Consider the following 16986-nt stretch of genomic DNA (forward strand, 5'->3'; position numbering starts at 1 on the left):
CCCTTACAATCTGTCATTTCTAGTTGATCATAACCTGATAGATATATATATATTGGAAAAGCTTAAAATTTATTGGCTTTTCTGGTCAAAAATAGTTACTGTATTTTAGATAATGTTATTGTACTGTAAAACTCAATATAATCTTGAGTAAGATTAATTTCATACATATATATTTTTTTGGTGGTAGGGAACAATGGTTGTACAGAATAAAGTAATTTGCAAAAGCTACACATAACTTCATCATGAAGCTATAGATTTGCTATTGAGCAAAAATGTAAGAAAGATGAAAGATTCTTCATAAAGACATGGTAAAGACTAAAGTCAGCTGCCGTTTATTAGATTATATAGTATCTATCTAACTATCTTCTTCTCACGTGGGCGTTTGCGTCAAACTTGTGTCGATTTTAAAATGACACATTGATTCGGGAGACCGAATATTAGCCACTGGGAGATTAGCATTCTAGAACAGTTTACTGGTCCCCGGTGTAAAAATTATTGAAGAGGACAATTAAGTTCTAAAATTCTAATAGAAAGTGAGGTACTAAGAATTGCTTGGGATGTCATAATTATTAGAAGAACTATGGTTTTGACAGTAAGATGACAATAACATGGCCACATTCCAAAGTCATTTTACAGCTGTGTATATCTATCCATCATTTACTATCATTACCAACGTTTACTATGCTCGAGTCCAGCGTTTTGACAGAATTTTATTTACGAGCAATGGTTATTACACACATCTTTGTTTTTAATTGAAATCGTTACTTCACAGTTTCAGTTAAAAAGAAGGGTGTATGCACAGTGTGTGTAATGTGTATGGTGTGTGTAGTTATTTAGCTTTACTTTAAACACTGCTGTAATTGGGTTTGACTTAATAATTTTCTTGTTATAAACCTGCATGATTTTATAGCTCGTGTACTATTCTAGCCTTGGAGAGTTGGATCACTGTCATGGTATACAGTATAGGAATCCAAGACAACAATCTAGTTAGTCAGAGTTCCAATTTTTGAACTTGGGCTTGCTTTAAATAAACAATAAACGGCAATTTTGCAGTCCTGCTGTATGAGTAAAAGTAACGAACCTATTTAAATACCGTTTATTACTAATTTTGCAGTCTTGCTGTATGAGTAAAAGTAAATACCGTTTATTACTAATTTTGCAGTCCTGCTGTATGAGTAAAAGTCAACGGGCTTTTTTGAATACCGTTTATTACTAAAAGTTAAAAACTGAAAATATTGTAACAAAATAATTTTTAAATGTGTAAATAGTGTCATGAGACCCATTTTTAATAAAAATTTTGTTGAAAAAAGAGGTTTGTGAGTCTCATGAATAGTGCACGGAACCCACTGATAGACGCTAGACACAACTAAAAAAAAAAATTTCAACAGTATCCAAACATTCACTAAGGGTCTATTTAGGATCCGCTTATTTTGTTGAAACTGAAAACTTTTTACTGTAAGTACTGTAGATAAAAGTAAAAGTTAGTTGAAATAATATAGTAAAACCTATAAATAGTACCAAAAAGTGCAATAGGACCTATGAATAATAAAATAAGTCAACAAAATTAATCATGCTAAACCGGACATTAAAACTAGAAATTCTAGAAGTCTAGATCACCAATCAATGTTCTTGTATGCACAAACTAATAAATACAAGTAGATTCATTGCCCTTTGAAAAGCCACTTTTTGGTTTCTAATTCCGTGGCTATATATAGAAGGAAAAAAAAAGGCAAATTGTGAATGTGATATGAAAGGGAGTAGGGGAATCAGTACAAGGCAGATGAGTGACTGCACAACTGTGGCCGACCTGCATTGAAGACAGAGGTGGCCATGCATCAAAGCTTAACTGCCCAAATTTAATTCGAGAATGGAGAAACAAAAGTACTAGTATTAATTCCCAACAGGCCTATTGGGAAGCACCACGCTGCACCAGTAGGCAATAGCTTCTATTTAATTTCCATCAGTAAACAACATTTTTTTATATTTTCTTCCAGCTAGCAGATAGAGCAGGCTATAGAACAATTTTGACGAAGTAGAAGAAAGTAATTGATCAGAACAAACAATTGGTGCCAAAGAAAGTGCATGATTAGGGAAATTGAGAACTTAAAAAATGGAGGCGTCAATAAAACTATACCAAAACACAGATAATGACATAATGTGGATATGTTTTAACCAAAATAACATGTAAATCGTGCGTGCATAACAAAGAAACAATTTGTAACTATAAGTTTTTTTTTTCTCTTTTTTTTTTTTTTTTTTTGGTTAAACTCAATTTGTGACTGTAAGTTCCATTTTGTTTCAATCAGAAAACATTTTTCGCATTTGCTAGAGTTTAGTACAATAGAAAACTGTTCAGTTAGGTTTTTTTTCTTCAGAATATCACACCTTAAGAAATCACCACAAACCAGTTTCACAATAATAAACTCCTTCAATATTGATTATCGCTGACCAATTGTTGACTGACAATCAAACTTCCAAATGTAGTTTTTTTTTTTTTTTGGGTGGAACCCCCAGATGGGCTGAATTGGGTTTAACCAAAGGGCTTGTGCAACTGATATCATCTCAAGTCCATTTGAGTCATCATCTAGACAGCCACACCCAAAACCATAACATCCATAAAAGACAATCCATAGCCACCCAAGTTGCCAAAGAATATAGACATTAATCAAACAAACAGGAAATTAAGACATCCATGCCAAAGTCATCCACACTAACAATCACATGGATTGTGAGCCACTCACTATTACAATTTATTAAGCGTTCTACTATAGCCAGCTAGTATCTCTCGTTCTCTAAGGAATTCTTTAGTTCAACACAACAGCCTACTATTCACAGAGGAGAGGAGAGAAAAATATATAAATGAAACCTGAAGACCTTATTATACTATGCAACCCTAATACCCTACCATTAAAGCTACACTCCTCTTAGCTTCCAAAACCAAAAATAGAACCCTACACTCCTTTTCTTCCCTATATATATATATATATATATCTTTAGGTCATTTCTTCAGGCCAAGTCCTAGAAACTGGCAGTGAAATCAATACGGCCTTCCAGTGGGCTCACCATGAAAAGAAAGCATGGTACTTTTTCTCACAAGAACACTCATCCAAGAAATTATCAAATTCATTTCTTTCATTCATCCTACAATTACAAAATCACCTAAAACATATTTGGGAAAGACAAACAATTAAAATACCCATGTACTGGATCAGCCAAAAGTCAAACAGATAGGCAACATATCAATTTCTTATCAGGATTATGATACTCAGAACATACATAATCAACTTTCAAAAAACACATTTATCAGCTCGTCCATCTGTAGGCCCAGAAACTACAGTAGTGCGAGGACCATTTTCTGTACATTCTTGATGGACAGCAGTAGGTTCCAGCTTGCACAACTTCAAGTCCCTGTAACAAAGATAAGCATATTTCATGGTTTTGAAAAGGAAAAAAAAATACTCTTCCCCTTGTAAGTTCAAGGTGAATTGTGGATTGCGAATTCAAGACCCATTGGGTGCAAAATTGCAGCACCAAGGTAAGCAGGTAAGTTCATAACCATTTAGAAAACAAACTGTTAGTACCTTAGAACCTGAGCAGCTAAAGAAAGAACAAAACAAAATAAAAGATCTACAGCAGCTTCTTCTTTTTTTTTCCTTTTCGTTTTTCTCTCTCTTTTATATATCAAAGTAAACACAATCACAGGATTGAGAACAGTGGGGCTAGAACACAATGATTTCATGAAATAAATAACTCCTAAACCCAATTTAATTACAGTAGGTTAAGAGTTATACCCCACGTCTTTTGATGGTCAAGGACATTCGAATGAGTCAAAACTCAAAATTGACGTCTTGGGGGCTTAGCGTCTGCCTGACTGACTCGTAGTGGTCTGCCTTTCAAGTCCTACACCAACAAATTTTCAAAGAGAAAAATGTAAATAAGTTTGGAAACAAGATATAAACAAGTTACTGTGACATTGCATAGCTGCAGTCACCAAAATCAGATCCAGTCCATGAATGGTGATTCAATTTAGTAGTAAGAAATGAGATCAGACATGTAACACGTATTTACTATCTACCATATCTTAAAATATTTCAATAATATGTCAAAAATAGCTTCCAAACTCTAAGAGAGTTTCAGTTTTGCAGAATGAATGACACTCTAATCTCAGAATGCACACTATATAAATATATCACTGATCTACAAACATATCGTATATTAGCATCAGTTCAATTGAAACATTTTTTTAAATAGCCTACCACATATTAAACAAACTAGTTTGCATCCTCAGAGTTATATGCCCATCAACATTAGTGGCTATCTATATTGATATATCAAGAGTTCTCATAAACCTAACCTGGACATATGTATCAGATTGATAATATCCAGTTGGTAACAAGATACAATCAAATAATTCATAATTAATACACACACACACAAAAGCATATAGCATGAATATAATGAATCTTACAACCCCACTCGTGGACTGAACATGAATGAAATTCAGAAAATGTTGACAAAAATTTTGGTTGTAAAAGTACTATTTCAGTGAACATCAACTAATCAAGTGCCCTGCATAACCATCATTCAGATGACAAACAGGTAAATTATCATAAAGCAAATACTGGCTACCAAATAATTTTAATTATACACTAAGACTCGTAATGTGGTAAATGTTGTTGAACAATGGACCAAACAGAAAGAATAGAAACTAAATAATATTGCTAATTAGCAATATTGGACATTGTGATAATTAATTATTTCTATGAGGCTTCTGGTTGTATCAAGCAACTCATAAATAAAAGAAACACACATACATATATGTAACAACATATCTGCCCACAAAATGACATCCTCAGAGAGAGAGAGAGAGAGAGAGAGAGAGAGAGAGAGAGAGAAAGGAGAGATAATATACTTACAACACCATTCAAGTATTCAATAGCACTGTTGACCTCTTCAGCAGAACTGTAGGTTACAAAACCAAAACCTCTTGATCTACCACTCTCCCTGTCATAAACCACCCTTGCTTCCATAACCTTTCCTTGCTCGCTAAACAAATTCTCAAGTGCTAAATCATCAACGCCCCATGCAAGGTTACCCACATGAACACGATTGGCAGAACCAAAACTTCCCCCACCTCTGTTACCTCTAAAAGAAGAATCGCCTCTAAAAGAGGAATCCTCCCTCCTAGGTGGAGGAGGTCCAGCATTCACCCTTATTGCCCTTCCCTCAAGTTCCTGCCAAATGTTATGAAATTATGATCAGATGCAGTAACCATATCAGTCACATGCTCAAGAAGAATAAACCATAATATAAGTACACTAAAAATTTGTCCATTAAGCAATTACTACAATCAAAACCCGGTTGCAACGCCTGCCTCACACCAAAAAAGCTTCAAAACCAAATTTTATTCAACTTTAACCAAACTTGGCCTAGTTTCTAGCTCTGATTAAACTTTCTCAAAAATAAAAATTGTACCTAATGCACAAAGGTCCCAGTTTTGCGAGGTCTGGGAGAGGTGATTGGTAGACCATCTTACCCCCCAATTTTTGTTTGAAGAGACTGAAACCAGTACTCAAACATGCGACGTATCACCTTTGGTGGGAGGCACTAGCCATCGCACCAAACTCTTCTAGAAATAATTCATTTTGGGGCACAAGAATGTTTTTGAGCTTGAACTCAGTAAAGTAAATAAACAAAAAGAAGTTCACCATCCCCCAAAAAACAGGTATATAGTGGAATACGAAAGCCATAAATTTGTCTTTTTTACTTTTAAAATTGTAGTAACAATACCATAAAGAAATAGAACTCATTACCATACCAAGTATATAGAAAATGATTTACTTACATAGCCATTGAACTGTTGAGCAGCAGCTTCAACTTCCTCAACCGAAGACATGGTCACAAATCCAAATCCTCTGCTTCTTCCAGTTGTCTTGTCATAAATCACCTACCAACAACAACAATAACTTCAGCACATTTAACCAATTGGGTTTTCTTTACTTTCAACTTTTCTACAATACTTTCTCAAAATCAATGTTGGACAACAAACAATTTAACCCCCCCAAAACAGAACAAAAAAGAAAACCCATCTTTCTTTTCACCAAATATACACAGAAACAGTGTAAAAAACCAAACTTGGAAATGAATAATAGTAGAATACCTCGACCATTTCAACATTTCCAGCGCTTTCGAACAAACCAGCGAGCTGAGCACTGTCCACAGTGAAAGGAAGATTACCCACGAAGAGTTTGAGGTCAGGTGCGAAGCCAGGCACGTCTTCATCGCTCAAGAGGTCCTCTTCTTGGTCAAACTCAGACGAAACGGCAACGTTTCGGGCAAACCGAGACGAAAGGGTCCGAAACCCTGAAAAAGAAGCGGAAATGGAAATGGGCTTGCATTGAAGCCTGAGAGTAGAGGGGGAGACAGAGAAGAGAGAAACCAAAGTGGGTTTTGGATTGTAGAGAGAAAGGGTTTTGGGTGTGAGGGATTGGAGAGCTAAGGAAGAGGCTGTTGTAGACATGGTTGCTCTCTCTGTTTCTAAACAGATAAGGTTTTGAAGCAGAAGGAAGAGAGGGTTTTGAAGTGAAGGATGCTCACACTTTCACACACTCGGTCATACTTATAACCTAGAGATATTTATGGGAAAGTCAAAAAAAAAAAGATCTAGAAAAAAATCCTGTTGAGTTTTATAAATAAAATATTTACAATTGACCTTTTTCTTTAAAAAATTCACAATTTTTTTTTTCTTTTATAATTCAACAATTGGGTGAGAATTTGAATTTTAGGAGATAAAATTTCACAACTACACAATATTTGAGATGATAAGTTTTTTATTATTATTATTATTTTTATTATTGAGATAATAGACTGTAACTAATGCAACATAATTTTTATAAAGAATTAATAGTCTAATACTAATATCACCTCTGTCATACACTAATCACAATTACAATTTCATGTTGTGAAAAAATTGTGAAATTTATTTTAAACATAGGCTTATTTGAAACTATTATTACATACATTGGTTTGAAATTTGGAAGAGAGTGAAGGATAGGGTGTGGTGAGGGTTCACAGTTCACAAAATGTGTGTCAACTTGTCTGTTGGTTGGTGAATTGGTGTTTGCTTTTTTGGCCCGCTTGGACTGCGGACTGAGAGATTTGAGGATCACGACCATCCAATTTGAAAGGCCTATCAAGGAGGCACGTATCTAATCTTACTAACAACAGTAGAGGGAGAGACTAAAGAGTATGGAAGAGCTGAGCTAATGTACAAAACCAAGGAGATATTCTACTGACAAATGGATTTATGGATTAACATCTTATGGAAAGGAAGTGGATCAAGGGGGGTTTGGGCCTATGGCTGCAGCATCATGGTTTGCTGTTTATTTAGGTCCAAGTTTGCCAAAATGGGCTTAATGGCTTCAGCTTGCAGCCCATTCAATTCTTAGCAACAGCTAATACTTTGCAGATTTCTTGCATATTGAGTGATAAAAGCAAAGCTTGGTCAGATTTTTAAGCATAAAACTTTAAACTTGAGCCAAGTTCCAGGCCTAACTTGGGCCAGTGGAAAGATCAGTCACAAATTCAAGTCTCATCGTTTTACCACCACCCCCAAAAAAAAAAAAAAATAATAAGTCTTGTTTCTGAAAAATTCAAGCTCTGAAGTTCATGGCAGAAGTTAAGGGGGTGTTTGATTTAAGAATTTTTATCACTCAATTCTCAAATTTCGTGGGCCCCACTTTAAGGATGCTTGTTTGGTTCAATTTTTTATCTCAATTCTCATGACTCATTACTCAAAAAAGTGAGTAAGAGTCATGAAAACTGAAAACAACTTTTAAGAGTTTTCAAAAATTGAAAATTGAGTTATGAGATATAGGATACAGATTATGAGTGATGAGTTAACCAAATAGGCCCTTATTCATGTCATACTTGTGTTATGCTAGTTTTGTACCGTCTTTGTCATGTTATAATTTTTTATAAATTGCTCATATCGTACCCATACATGTACCTGTGTCCTTACTTCTTAGGTGAAAAGTCTAGTAATATAAAGAATTTTCTTATTAACAAAACTCAAAATTCATCCGCATCAGATCATGAACTGTTTATGCAAAATAAGATTTTGTTGTAGCGCTTGCCTAAATTTAGGAGGCAAGGTAGCTTATGTGAAACATATTTTTATTATTTCTTTGTGTTTCCGAAGATGAAGGAAGAAAGTGAAGAGAGAAATGATTAAAATATATTTAAAATTTTGATATTTAAATGAAATAGAGTATAAAATAAATAATTTTAAAAATGGTTGGCTAAAATAGAAAAATAGTAGTTTCTTATTCAGAAAATAAACATTAATTTTTGTATAAGCTTACATGAAAGCTCTTGAAATTCAAAGTTTGAAGGAAGTGTGAAATGAAATGGCTTGAATTGTTTCAGATAGTGGAAGTTCCAACATAAGAGAAGATAGAATAATAGGGTAGGGTGGCACACTGGCACATGAGGTAGCGCAAATTGCTAGGAACTGTGGGGAGACACAAATATGGAAGTGGGTAGAGCCACCGATGGTGCAAGTGCAACACCTGCTTCAGCATACACACTCTTTGACTGTACTCAATGTTTTCTCTTAGTTTGAGCTTTTCTCCTATTGTATTTGTGCCTATTGTATTTGTGCCAAATGTTTTCAGTTTTATCATAAATAGATACACAGCCTGCATCGAGTTTGCCCTCTATAAGCTCTTGACAAAGAAAGGGCAGAGTTTTTAAGTTGTTTAATAAATTCCACATTTCCTTTTAAACATTTTGTTAGGGCCCATATTTGACAAGTCCATTATACATAGCCCAAGAAAAAAATAGAAGGCCCTGCTGATATTGGACCCATTGACACAATCCCTTTAATTTAGCAGATTTAGAACAAGCTTGATCTTAATCAAAATGAATTCATTAGTCGCATATTAAAAAATCAAAAGTGACAATCGCACCATTTTGATGCGATTGTCACTCCACAAGTATAAATATTTGTGAGCTGTGGAGGCAAGGGTCAGGATTTAAACCTCTAGGAGGAAAATTTACATATATATACACTTAGATTAGGCTAGAGACCTACGTATTATAAGATATATCATTCATATATTAAATGTATAAGATAATTATTGCTACACACGATATGAATTCCAATTAGCTTAACTAATAAAGTATTTTGCCATGTTGTGATTATAAATAGAACCTTCAAAACCTATGATTATATATATATATATATATAAAACTTGGACAACAAAATCATGATGTGAGCCATAAACAACTTCTTGGGCGGACAAAGGGCATGGAAAAAATATATATAATCAGCTTAACAATGCCTTTTGACAACTATCCTGGCTTTGACCAATAAAGATTTCGCATGATACAGAAAATCTAATTCAGCAAAAAACAATGATCACTGTCACAAATTACATAACATATTAAAACAATGAAATTACAGGGTATCAAATTACAAAAATCAACACCTTTCTATTGGTGTTATACAAGAATAAAGATTAACAAGAAATAGGACTAAATAAAATTCAGATTTGTATGTTCTTGTTTCCCATTATTTTGACTTTGTGTACTCCATAATGTGATACAAAAGAATATGCTTGTATAAAATATAACCAAAAGAATATAAGACTCTGAAAATAGTGAAGTATAAAGTGTTGGTGACACGTCTCAAATCACCTTCCAACGTATTTCAACATGTAAGACTCCATTTCTTGAATTGATCAGATTGTACTTCTCATTGATGCGTCCGTTGTGTACTACATCATTTAGATTGATATCCACGTATCCTAATGATTCCTAGACAAAGTATAGAATTTAGAAATTGCAATGAATTAGATATTACAAAGAAGGTAATCAAGAACCAAAATGATCCAACCTTTCGTCGGAAACTAAAGCCTGTCCGCCTGCTCATGACTTCAATGCGGATCTTCTCCTTTAAAGGAGCCTCTTCTAGCACAAATTGGAACTCTTCATTCCAACACGGATCCCGGGTTTTCTTGATCGTCTAGACAAAGTACATTTAATCAGAAGGGCACCTCAAAATGTATCTATACTATAATTAAAGAAATGAGAGTTCATACTACTAATTTTAACTATAATGTACAACTTACACATTTCTGTCACAAACTAACAGTTAAAAAAAGTGTTAAAAGTTAAAATTCACCTTGGTTTTCTTCTGTTCTCCTCCAAAATTGACTACAGCATAAGGGTTGTTGTGATGATTCCCCTCAACATCTTCAGCGCCTTGAAGCAAAACAAGAAGTAAGCCAGCTCTGTTCAAGGACACATCTTCTGATCCTTTTCCAACCATGTCTTCTCTTTTCCCAGATCCATGCAATGATCCACTAAATAGTTCACTGTCATCTACAAAAGGCTTAAATGTCAACTCCACCACAAGTTTCCCTCTCCATTTCTTGTTGTGAGGATCATTGGGGTTTGTGTTCTTGACCAAATTAAGTGTAAATTCTTTAGTCTCATGTGGGGTAAGCAACCTCAGTGGAACTATTTGCATTCCCAACTTGTCATGTGTCCCCACCTGTAAAACTAATGCTCATATAAACCTTACAATCCCAAAATATTTACCAGACGACCACATAAGTTTTTCCTAATACCAAATCCTAAATTTAACTTAGAAGCTTCTTAAATACCGGAAAACAAGTTCACTCGGTGGTGCTATACAAGTTGCACATGACTTATAATAAGATGATGCGTTAATGAATAAATATAAAGATCAGATAATGCTACTATATTGAACCTATATTATAGGAAACACTTCTCAGTTAAAAAAAGAAAAGTAATATGATCAATTTTTTCAAGACCAAGATGACATGGAAAGTTCTCAACTAAACATCAAACTCTATGGAGAGGACAGTATTGAGAGTTCTCCGCAATCATTGTCCTTGCACGAATTTTTTATTCATAAATGCTGCAATGATTTTTAGCCAACTCTTCCAATAGGACCAACTTAAAATCAACAGAGAATATTTTTAGGGCATTTACAAGATACTATAAATTTAAATAATCAAGCAATAAGTTATAAGTGGAAAACAAAATAAAAAACCTTCTCCCAGTCATAGACATGTAACTGAAGAACTTGAGACTCTGGGTCCTTTACTGTAAGCTTGAAGTCCTCATTCCACTCAGGGTTCAGGTTCTTCATCTTTATAGAAGTTTTCTTTGCTGGAAGCTTATCTCCACTTAGGCTGAGTTTAACATAAGGATCAGATGCTCCCAATAAGTCCATCTTCAAGAGTTTGATTGCACGCACAACTTTCACGTGTAGTATGCCAACAGGCTTCTTCGTAGACCCTCTATCAACAAAGAAAAGAACAGATAAATTATTGAAAATTTCTGCTAAATGAAACCACCATAACCAAAATTTACTCAACCAATTCTTAATCTGCAAGGTAGTGAAGAACCTATGTGGAATCACATGGCAGATATTTAGCATTTCAATTTTAAAATAATTAATTGTCATTGAATCCTTAACTCACAAGTATCCCACTAAATCATTTTCCAATAAAGTAATGTCTGAATCCATATAACAGTGTTTTCCTTGATACTGAATATCATACATCCTTAACTTTACAGTGGTATATATGAACTTACACTGAACCATCAAGAATTGGTATTTCAAAAGTTTGGGGCCAGAGGTAGAGGCTTGCAACTTGTTTTTTTATGGTATCCTGCCAGCAACAGAGAAATAAATATATATATATATATATATATTTTTTTTTTTAAATATGCTACTATATGATAATCATATTTGTGATATTCCATTTTGAAATTAAAGAAGACTTCCAAAACTTTCAAAGAACATGCACTTCAATCCTTCATACTTACAAATAAACATTCAAATACAAATTGGTAAACACTCCTTGGCAATACATAAATTATTTCCTGTAAACATAAGAGTGCGTGCATTCTCACATCCAACTCAAATCTTGAGGGATACAAAATTCTTTTTGCACTCCTCCCAAGTAAAATGTCCAATTTTGTACTTAATCATAATAGATTGAATCTCAATGACAGTTATCTACCAAGTATACTTCTAAGTGAGTTTTCATATGTGAATGAGTGCTGATGGACAGCTATGCCTTTTTCAATTTACATTTAGGTTCATAAGTTTACCAAGATAAAGTAAGTTAGTCAGCTCTGCAAACTAAAAAAAATCCATTGCTTCCCTCACCCCTCATTCCCCCAAAAAAATTTAAAGATAGCCAACCAATAGGTTATAGGTCCAATACTTAACATGGCTTTCTTGAGGAATAATAAAACAATAGAAGATTATAACTATATCTTATCCCTCATAATGCAATAGAAACCATACTAAAAGTCAACTTAATATACAAAAGGATTAGAGAGGTAGTTGGGATTCTTATGTGTTTTTTAGGGTAAATTTGAATTATTAGTTTGAAACATGTACTTTAATCTATTTCTAAGGAATCATGTTAGCTGTTTTGCCATACTCCAAAGCTCAACCAACTCAAGATAATTTAAAAAATTATAATTAGAGTATTTTATATAAGATGGATTGACAAAATGAAGCCTATCTTACAAATATTACTGTATCATTGGTGATTGACCGTGCAGTTAAAAGACATCTCATATAACCATAATATAATAAATCATCATATAAAACTTTAAAGCAGATGGCTGATTTGAAACCCAAAAGACAGGGCACCTGAACATATTGATATACACCAGGAATCGCCATAACATCCCCTCCCAGTAAATTCAGTCCAAAGTCTAAATGTGGCTGCACATATAAAACATACTTGTCACTAAAGTACATGAGACATAACTGAAAAAACTTAGACTCACATCATTGCATATGGAAACTGGCAAATTGTTCATGTCTCAGTTACCTTCTCCATCAAAGACACTGCTACGCTCGCAAAACATGGGAATGTTGGCACAAGAGGTTTCAAAATTATGCGTGGTGCTGCAAATAATTGTACATCCACCAGCTGAGAGAAAAAGCATGAACAATTTTTGAAAATTGTCTTACATAACCATAAAGAATAACTTGGCATTTTAACCCACAACAGAATGATATAATTTAGAACCAATTTTTATCCCATTTTAATGCTTCATCAACTAAACTACTGTCATCAAGCAAATAAAGTAATAAAACAATAGAAGGTCAATAAGTAAGATGTTGAACTGAACTCATTATTTTTAAATGATGAAAAAAGTAAGTTGACTTAAGCAGTCTACAAAGAGAAAGAAGACATGTCAAATGATATTCAAATCACAATGCAAGTATGTCATATTTTCATCAAGTTCCCAAACACCCACATAAACTATTTGAACTATCTTCTCACCTGCACCGTAATCCGAAGTGACAATAATTTCAACACCAGAGTTATGTTGGGATTTCCAGCCCATCTAACTGCAGGCTCAAATATTAGTTCATTCTCATTAGTTTCATGCACTTTGATACCTGCCAATCGATGAATAAAATCCCAAAATTAAATAAAAGAATCATTAAAAGTTCAAATTAGATGGTTCTGGTACATTTTACAAAGTCTAAAATACTGTGATTAAGTTGCTTCAAAATTCAATTCATTTTACTTACCATGAATTGAAGGGGGGATAGTTCCAAGACTCAGGTTCTTAAACTCTACTGACTTTAACTTAAACTTGCCAATGTACTCTGCGAATACAGGCTCTGCCGTGCTTTTTATAACGTCACATATTGCCTGCAAACTTGAGCATTAAATGGATCATTATAAAAATTATGTCAAATTCCCCTGGTACTATTATCATTTAGAACTGACTTGCTTGGTTTTTTTTATTAAAGAAAAATTAGTTTTATTCCGAAAACTTCTGATCACCTTATCGAGGTAAGGCCACATATCAGACAGCAACTTGTTCAACCAGTCAATCTGCACAATTATACAATTTTGAACATAAATAAAATGTATGAACAACATAATGTAAAATGTAACTTATCAAATTTAAACAGGAAAAGAAAGGGGACAGGAGCTTAGAACCCACTCGATCATAATCAGGATGCTTCACCCACAAGGGAATCTCAGGCAAAATATCAAGCAAAGAGTTTGTGTCAAACTCATGAATTGGTCTACTAATTGGTTCCTGCGAATGTAGGTTCAAAAGAGTTACTTCACTGACAAATCGCAACAAAGATTATTTTCCACACAAAATAAATAAATAAATAAAAAATAATTGAGGGGGAATGCACATGATTGAAGTCTATAAGAGATTTTCCCAAAGAGGGGTATTACACTTGGAAGTTTCATATAACAAGTATTATGAGCTGCTATGTTTAAGTATCCTAGAGATGTAATGACAGACAGATAACACTCGTCAAAATACAAGTTAAATCATCCGGCATCCATCTTATCCATATTTGTCAAACATTTCGGTTCTTTTTTAAAAATAAAAATTAATTGCCAAAAGACTCTAAACACTATGTGGAAAAATAAACAATGCATATAGAATTCGAAAATTGTTCTCTCACATTTGTTTATGTACACACCATACACACAAAATCCATAATTTCACACGCGATGTCCACATTTAAAACATGAAATTGGTGATGTGAATGGACGATATACAATAAGAAATGTGTGAGAATCAATACCCTATATAAGATCATCTCTCCCACAATGTGTGGATTCAACAATCATGTGGGATCCACATATTGTGAGAAGGAAAATGCATATATCAAATATATAAGACTACTTCTCAATTGTCTCGATGGTTTCAACTTTCAACTTCTAGGCCTCATCTATATGAATGATAGCAAGCCTCGAAGAACTATCACTCACTTAAAACAGTAGATAAAAACAACTTCTGTGAATAATGAACCAAAAAAAAAACACATCAAATTAAGACCTCAAAGAGATTCATCAACATGCAATTCCGATTAAAAACTGCAAGTAACGAGTGTCACATTGTTCTTGTCGATGTCGGCCATGCCAAATTTTCTGCGGAGACAAACTTGCTACTCAACACATGCATCAAATATTATATCTAATAATTTCTATTGAATGGCACAATTGAAGGGGTAACACGCAAGAATAGAAGTAATACTATAGTCTACAAACATAATAAACCTTCCCCAGCAAGAAAATTTTTTATTAAAAAAAAAAAACACCAATACCAAGTAACACTAACCATAAAATTAACCCAAAAATTCAAATATATAGTATAATTAAGAATGTCACTGATCACCATTATATAACATATATATAGTTTATTATAAGAAAGAAGTTAAGAGTCTTAGAGCTACAGGCATTAGTAAATTAAAAATATATTACCTTAACATCATCAGGCTCGACATAAATGAATAGTAAAAAACCCAGTAAAAGACCAAGTGGGATTCCAATTCCAAAACCAATGATTCCTAGTAAACTCCCCAGAAATCCCATTTCCCTCTGAAACCCAGAATTACATTAAAAAAAAAAATGAAAAAGCAAAGAAGGGCATTTATTAAGAATCAGTGTAAAACTAAAACAAGAAAAAAAGTACAAAGTGAAAATGAAAGCACGAAAATTGACATAGGAACGTAACGGTTGAAAGCTACGAATGAAAGAGAGAAAGAAAACTGCCAAGTGCGAAAAGAAGAGTGTGTGAGTCTCTCGTTTCGTTGCAAAATCCACGTATGTATCTGACAACTTAGTACGTTTTCTATTTTTTGCCTTTTTTTTATATAACTGGAATTACGGTTTTGCCTTTATATGTCTTCTGGAGTTGTGCACTTATTATATTAACCCCATGTGAGAGGCCCACGTAGGAATGTGGGGATAGTGACTGCACAGTGAAGTGCGTTCCAGTTTTTTTGTTCAAGGAAAAATTCTGTTGTACACAGTGTTTGTTTCCCCCCACTGCCAAAATACATTAAGCCTCCGTATTAAATATCAATAAAAAATAAAAATTATTTTACTATTTTACTTATTTTTATTATTATTTATGAGCCTCAATATACTTTTTAGTATTATTTATGGACTTTACTATACTATTTTAGTTAATTTTTACATTTATCTATAGTATTTTCAGAAATAAGTTTTTAGTTTCAGCAAAATAAACGGTATCTAAACAGACCCTAAAAATGTTTTAAAATCCGTTTGGAAATAATTTATTTAGTTAAAATTGAAATTTTTTTATTGAAAATACTGTAAAAAATAATTAAAAATTAATTAAATAATACAATGGAACCCATAAATAGTACAAAAATAGGCAAAAAATTCAAATAAACTAAAACTTGCATTACATCCTAAACGGACTCTAAGTCAAATTGAGATAAGGTGCAATACCTAAGATGCAATGTACCTCATGTTAATATATTAACGGTTGAAAGCTACGAATGAAAGAGAGAAAGAAAACTGCCAAGTGCGAAAAGAAGAGTGTGTGAGTCTCTCGTTTCGTTGCAAAATCCACGTATGTATCTGACAACTTAGTACGTTTTCTATTTTTTGCCTTTTTTTTATATAACTGGAATTACGGTTTTGCCTTTATATGTCTTCTGGAGTTGTGCACTTATTATATTAACCCCATGTGAGAGGCCCACGTAGGAATGTGGGGATAGTGACTGCACAGTGAAGTGCGTTCCAGTTTTTTTGTTCAAGGAAAAATTCTGTTGTACACAGTGTTTGTTTCCCCCCACTGCCAAAATACATTAAGCCTCCGTATTAAATATCAATAAAAAATAAAAATTATTTTACTATTTTACTTATTTTTATTATTATTTATGAGCCTCAATATACTTTTTAGTATTATTTATGGACTTTACTATACTATTTTAGTTAATTTTTACATTTATCTATAGTATTTTCAGAAATAAGTTTTTAGTTTCAGCAAAATAAACGGTATCTAAACAGACCCTAAAAATGTTTTAAAATCCGTTTGGAAATAATTTATTTAGTTAAAATTGAAATTTTTTTATTGAAAATACTGTAAAAAATAATTAAAAATTAATTAAATAATACAATGGAA

General features: G+C 33.3%; 2 protein-coding genes across 3 annotated transcripts; both read right to left on the reverse strand.

Annotated features, from left to right (window-relative positions):
* Positions 1-3105: 3105 nt before the first annotated feature.
* On the reverse strand, positions 3106-6614 carry LOC112036361 (29 kDa ribonucleoprotein A, chloroplastic). Its single transcript, XM_024069170.2, has 5 exons — positions 6161-6614; positions 5846-5947; positions 4917-5234; positions 3792-3900; positions 3106-3408 (listed from the first exon to the last, which is right to left on the reverse strand). The coding sequence occupies exons 1-4, from the start codon at positions 6518-6520 to the stop codon at positions 3835-3837; spliced, it is 846 nt and encodes a 281-aa protein (XP_023924938.1). The 5' UTR covers positions 6521-6614; the 3' UTR covers positions 3106-3408; positions 3792-3834.
* A 2746-nt stretch (positions 6615-9360) lies between these two features.
* LOC112036354 (synaptotagmin-3) lies at positions 9361-15646 on the reverse strand. 2 transcript variants are annotated; one of them, XM_065781084.1, is made up of 12 exons: positions 15312-15646; positions 14026-14124; positions 13863-13913; positions 13604-13727; positions 13350-13417; positions 12891-12992; positions 12707-12781; positions 11632-11708; positions 11084-11333; positions 10187-10558; positions 9899-10027; positions 9361-9819 (listed from the first exon to the last, which is right to left on the reverse strand). In XM_065781084.1, exons 1-12 carry the CDS (start codon positions 15420-15422, stop codon positions 9691-9693), a joined length of 1587 nt encoding a protein of 528 aa, XP_065637156.1. In that variant the 5' UTR covers positions 15423-15646; the 3' UTR covers positions 9361-9690. The 2 variants fall into 2 exon arrangements, with proteins under 2 accessions (XP_065637156.1, XP_065637155.1); XM_065781083.1 differs by having other exon boundaries at positions 13350-13468.
* Positions 15647-16986: the final 1340 nt, after the last annotated feature.

The sequence above is a fragment of the Quercus suber genome, unplaced genomic scaffold, assembly GCF_002906115.3.
Source record: "Quercus suber isolate HL8 unplaced genomic scaffold, Cork oak 2.0 scaffold_256, whole genome shotgun sequence".
NCBI lineage: Eukaryota > Viridiplantae > Streptophyta > Magnoliopsida > Fagales > Fagaceae > Quercus > Quercus suber.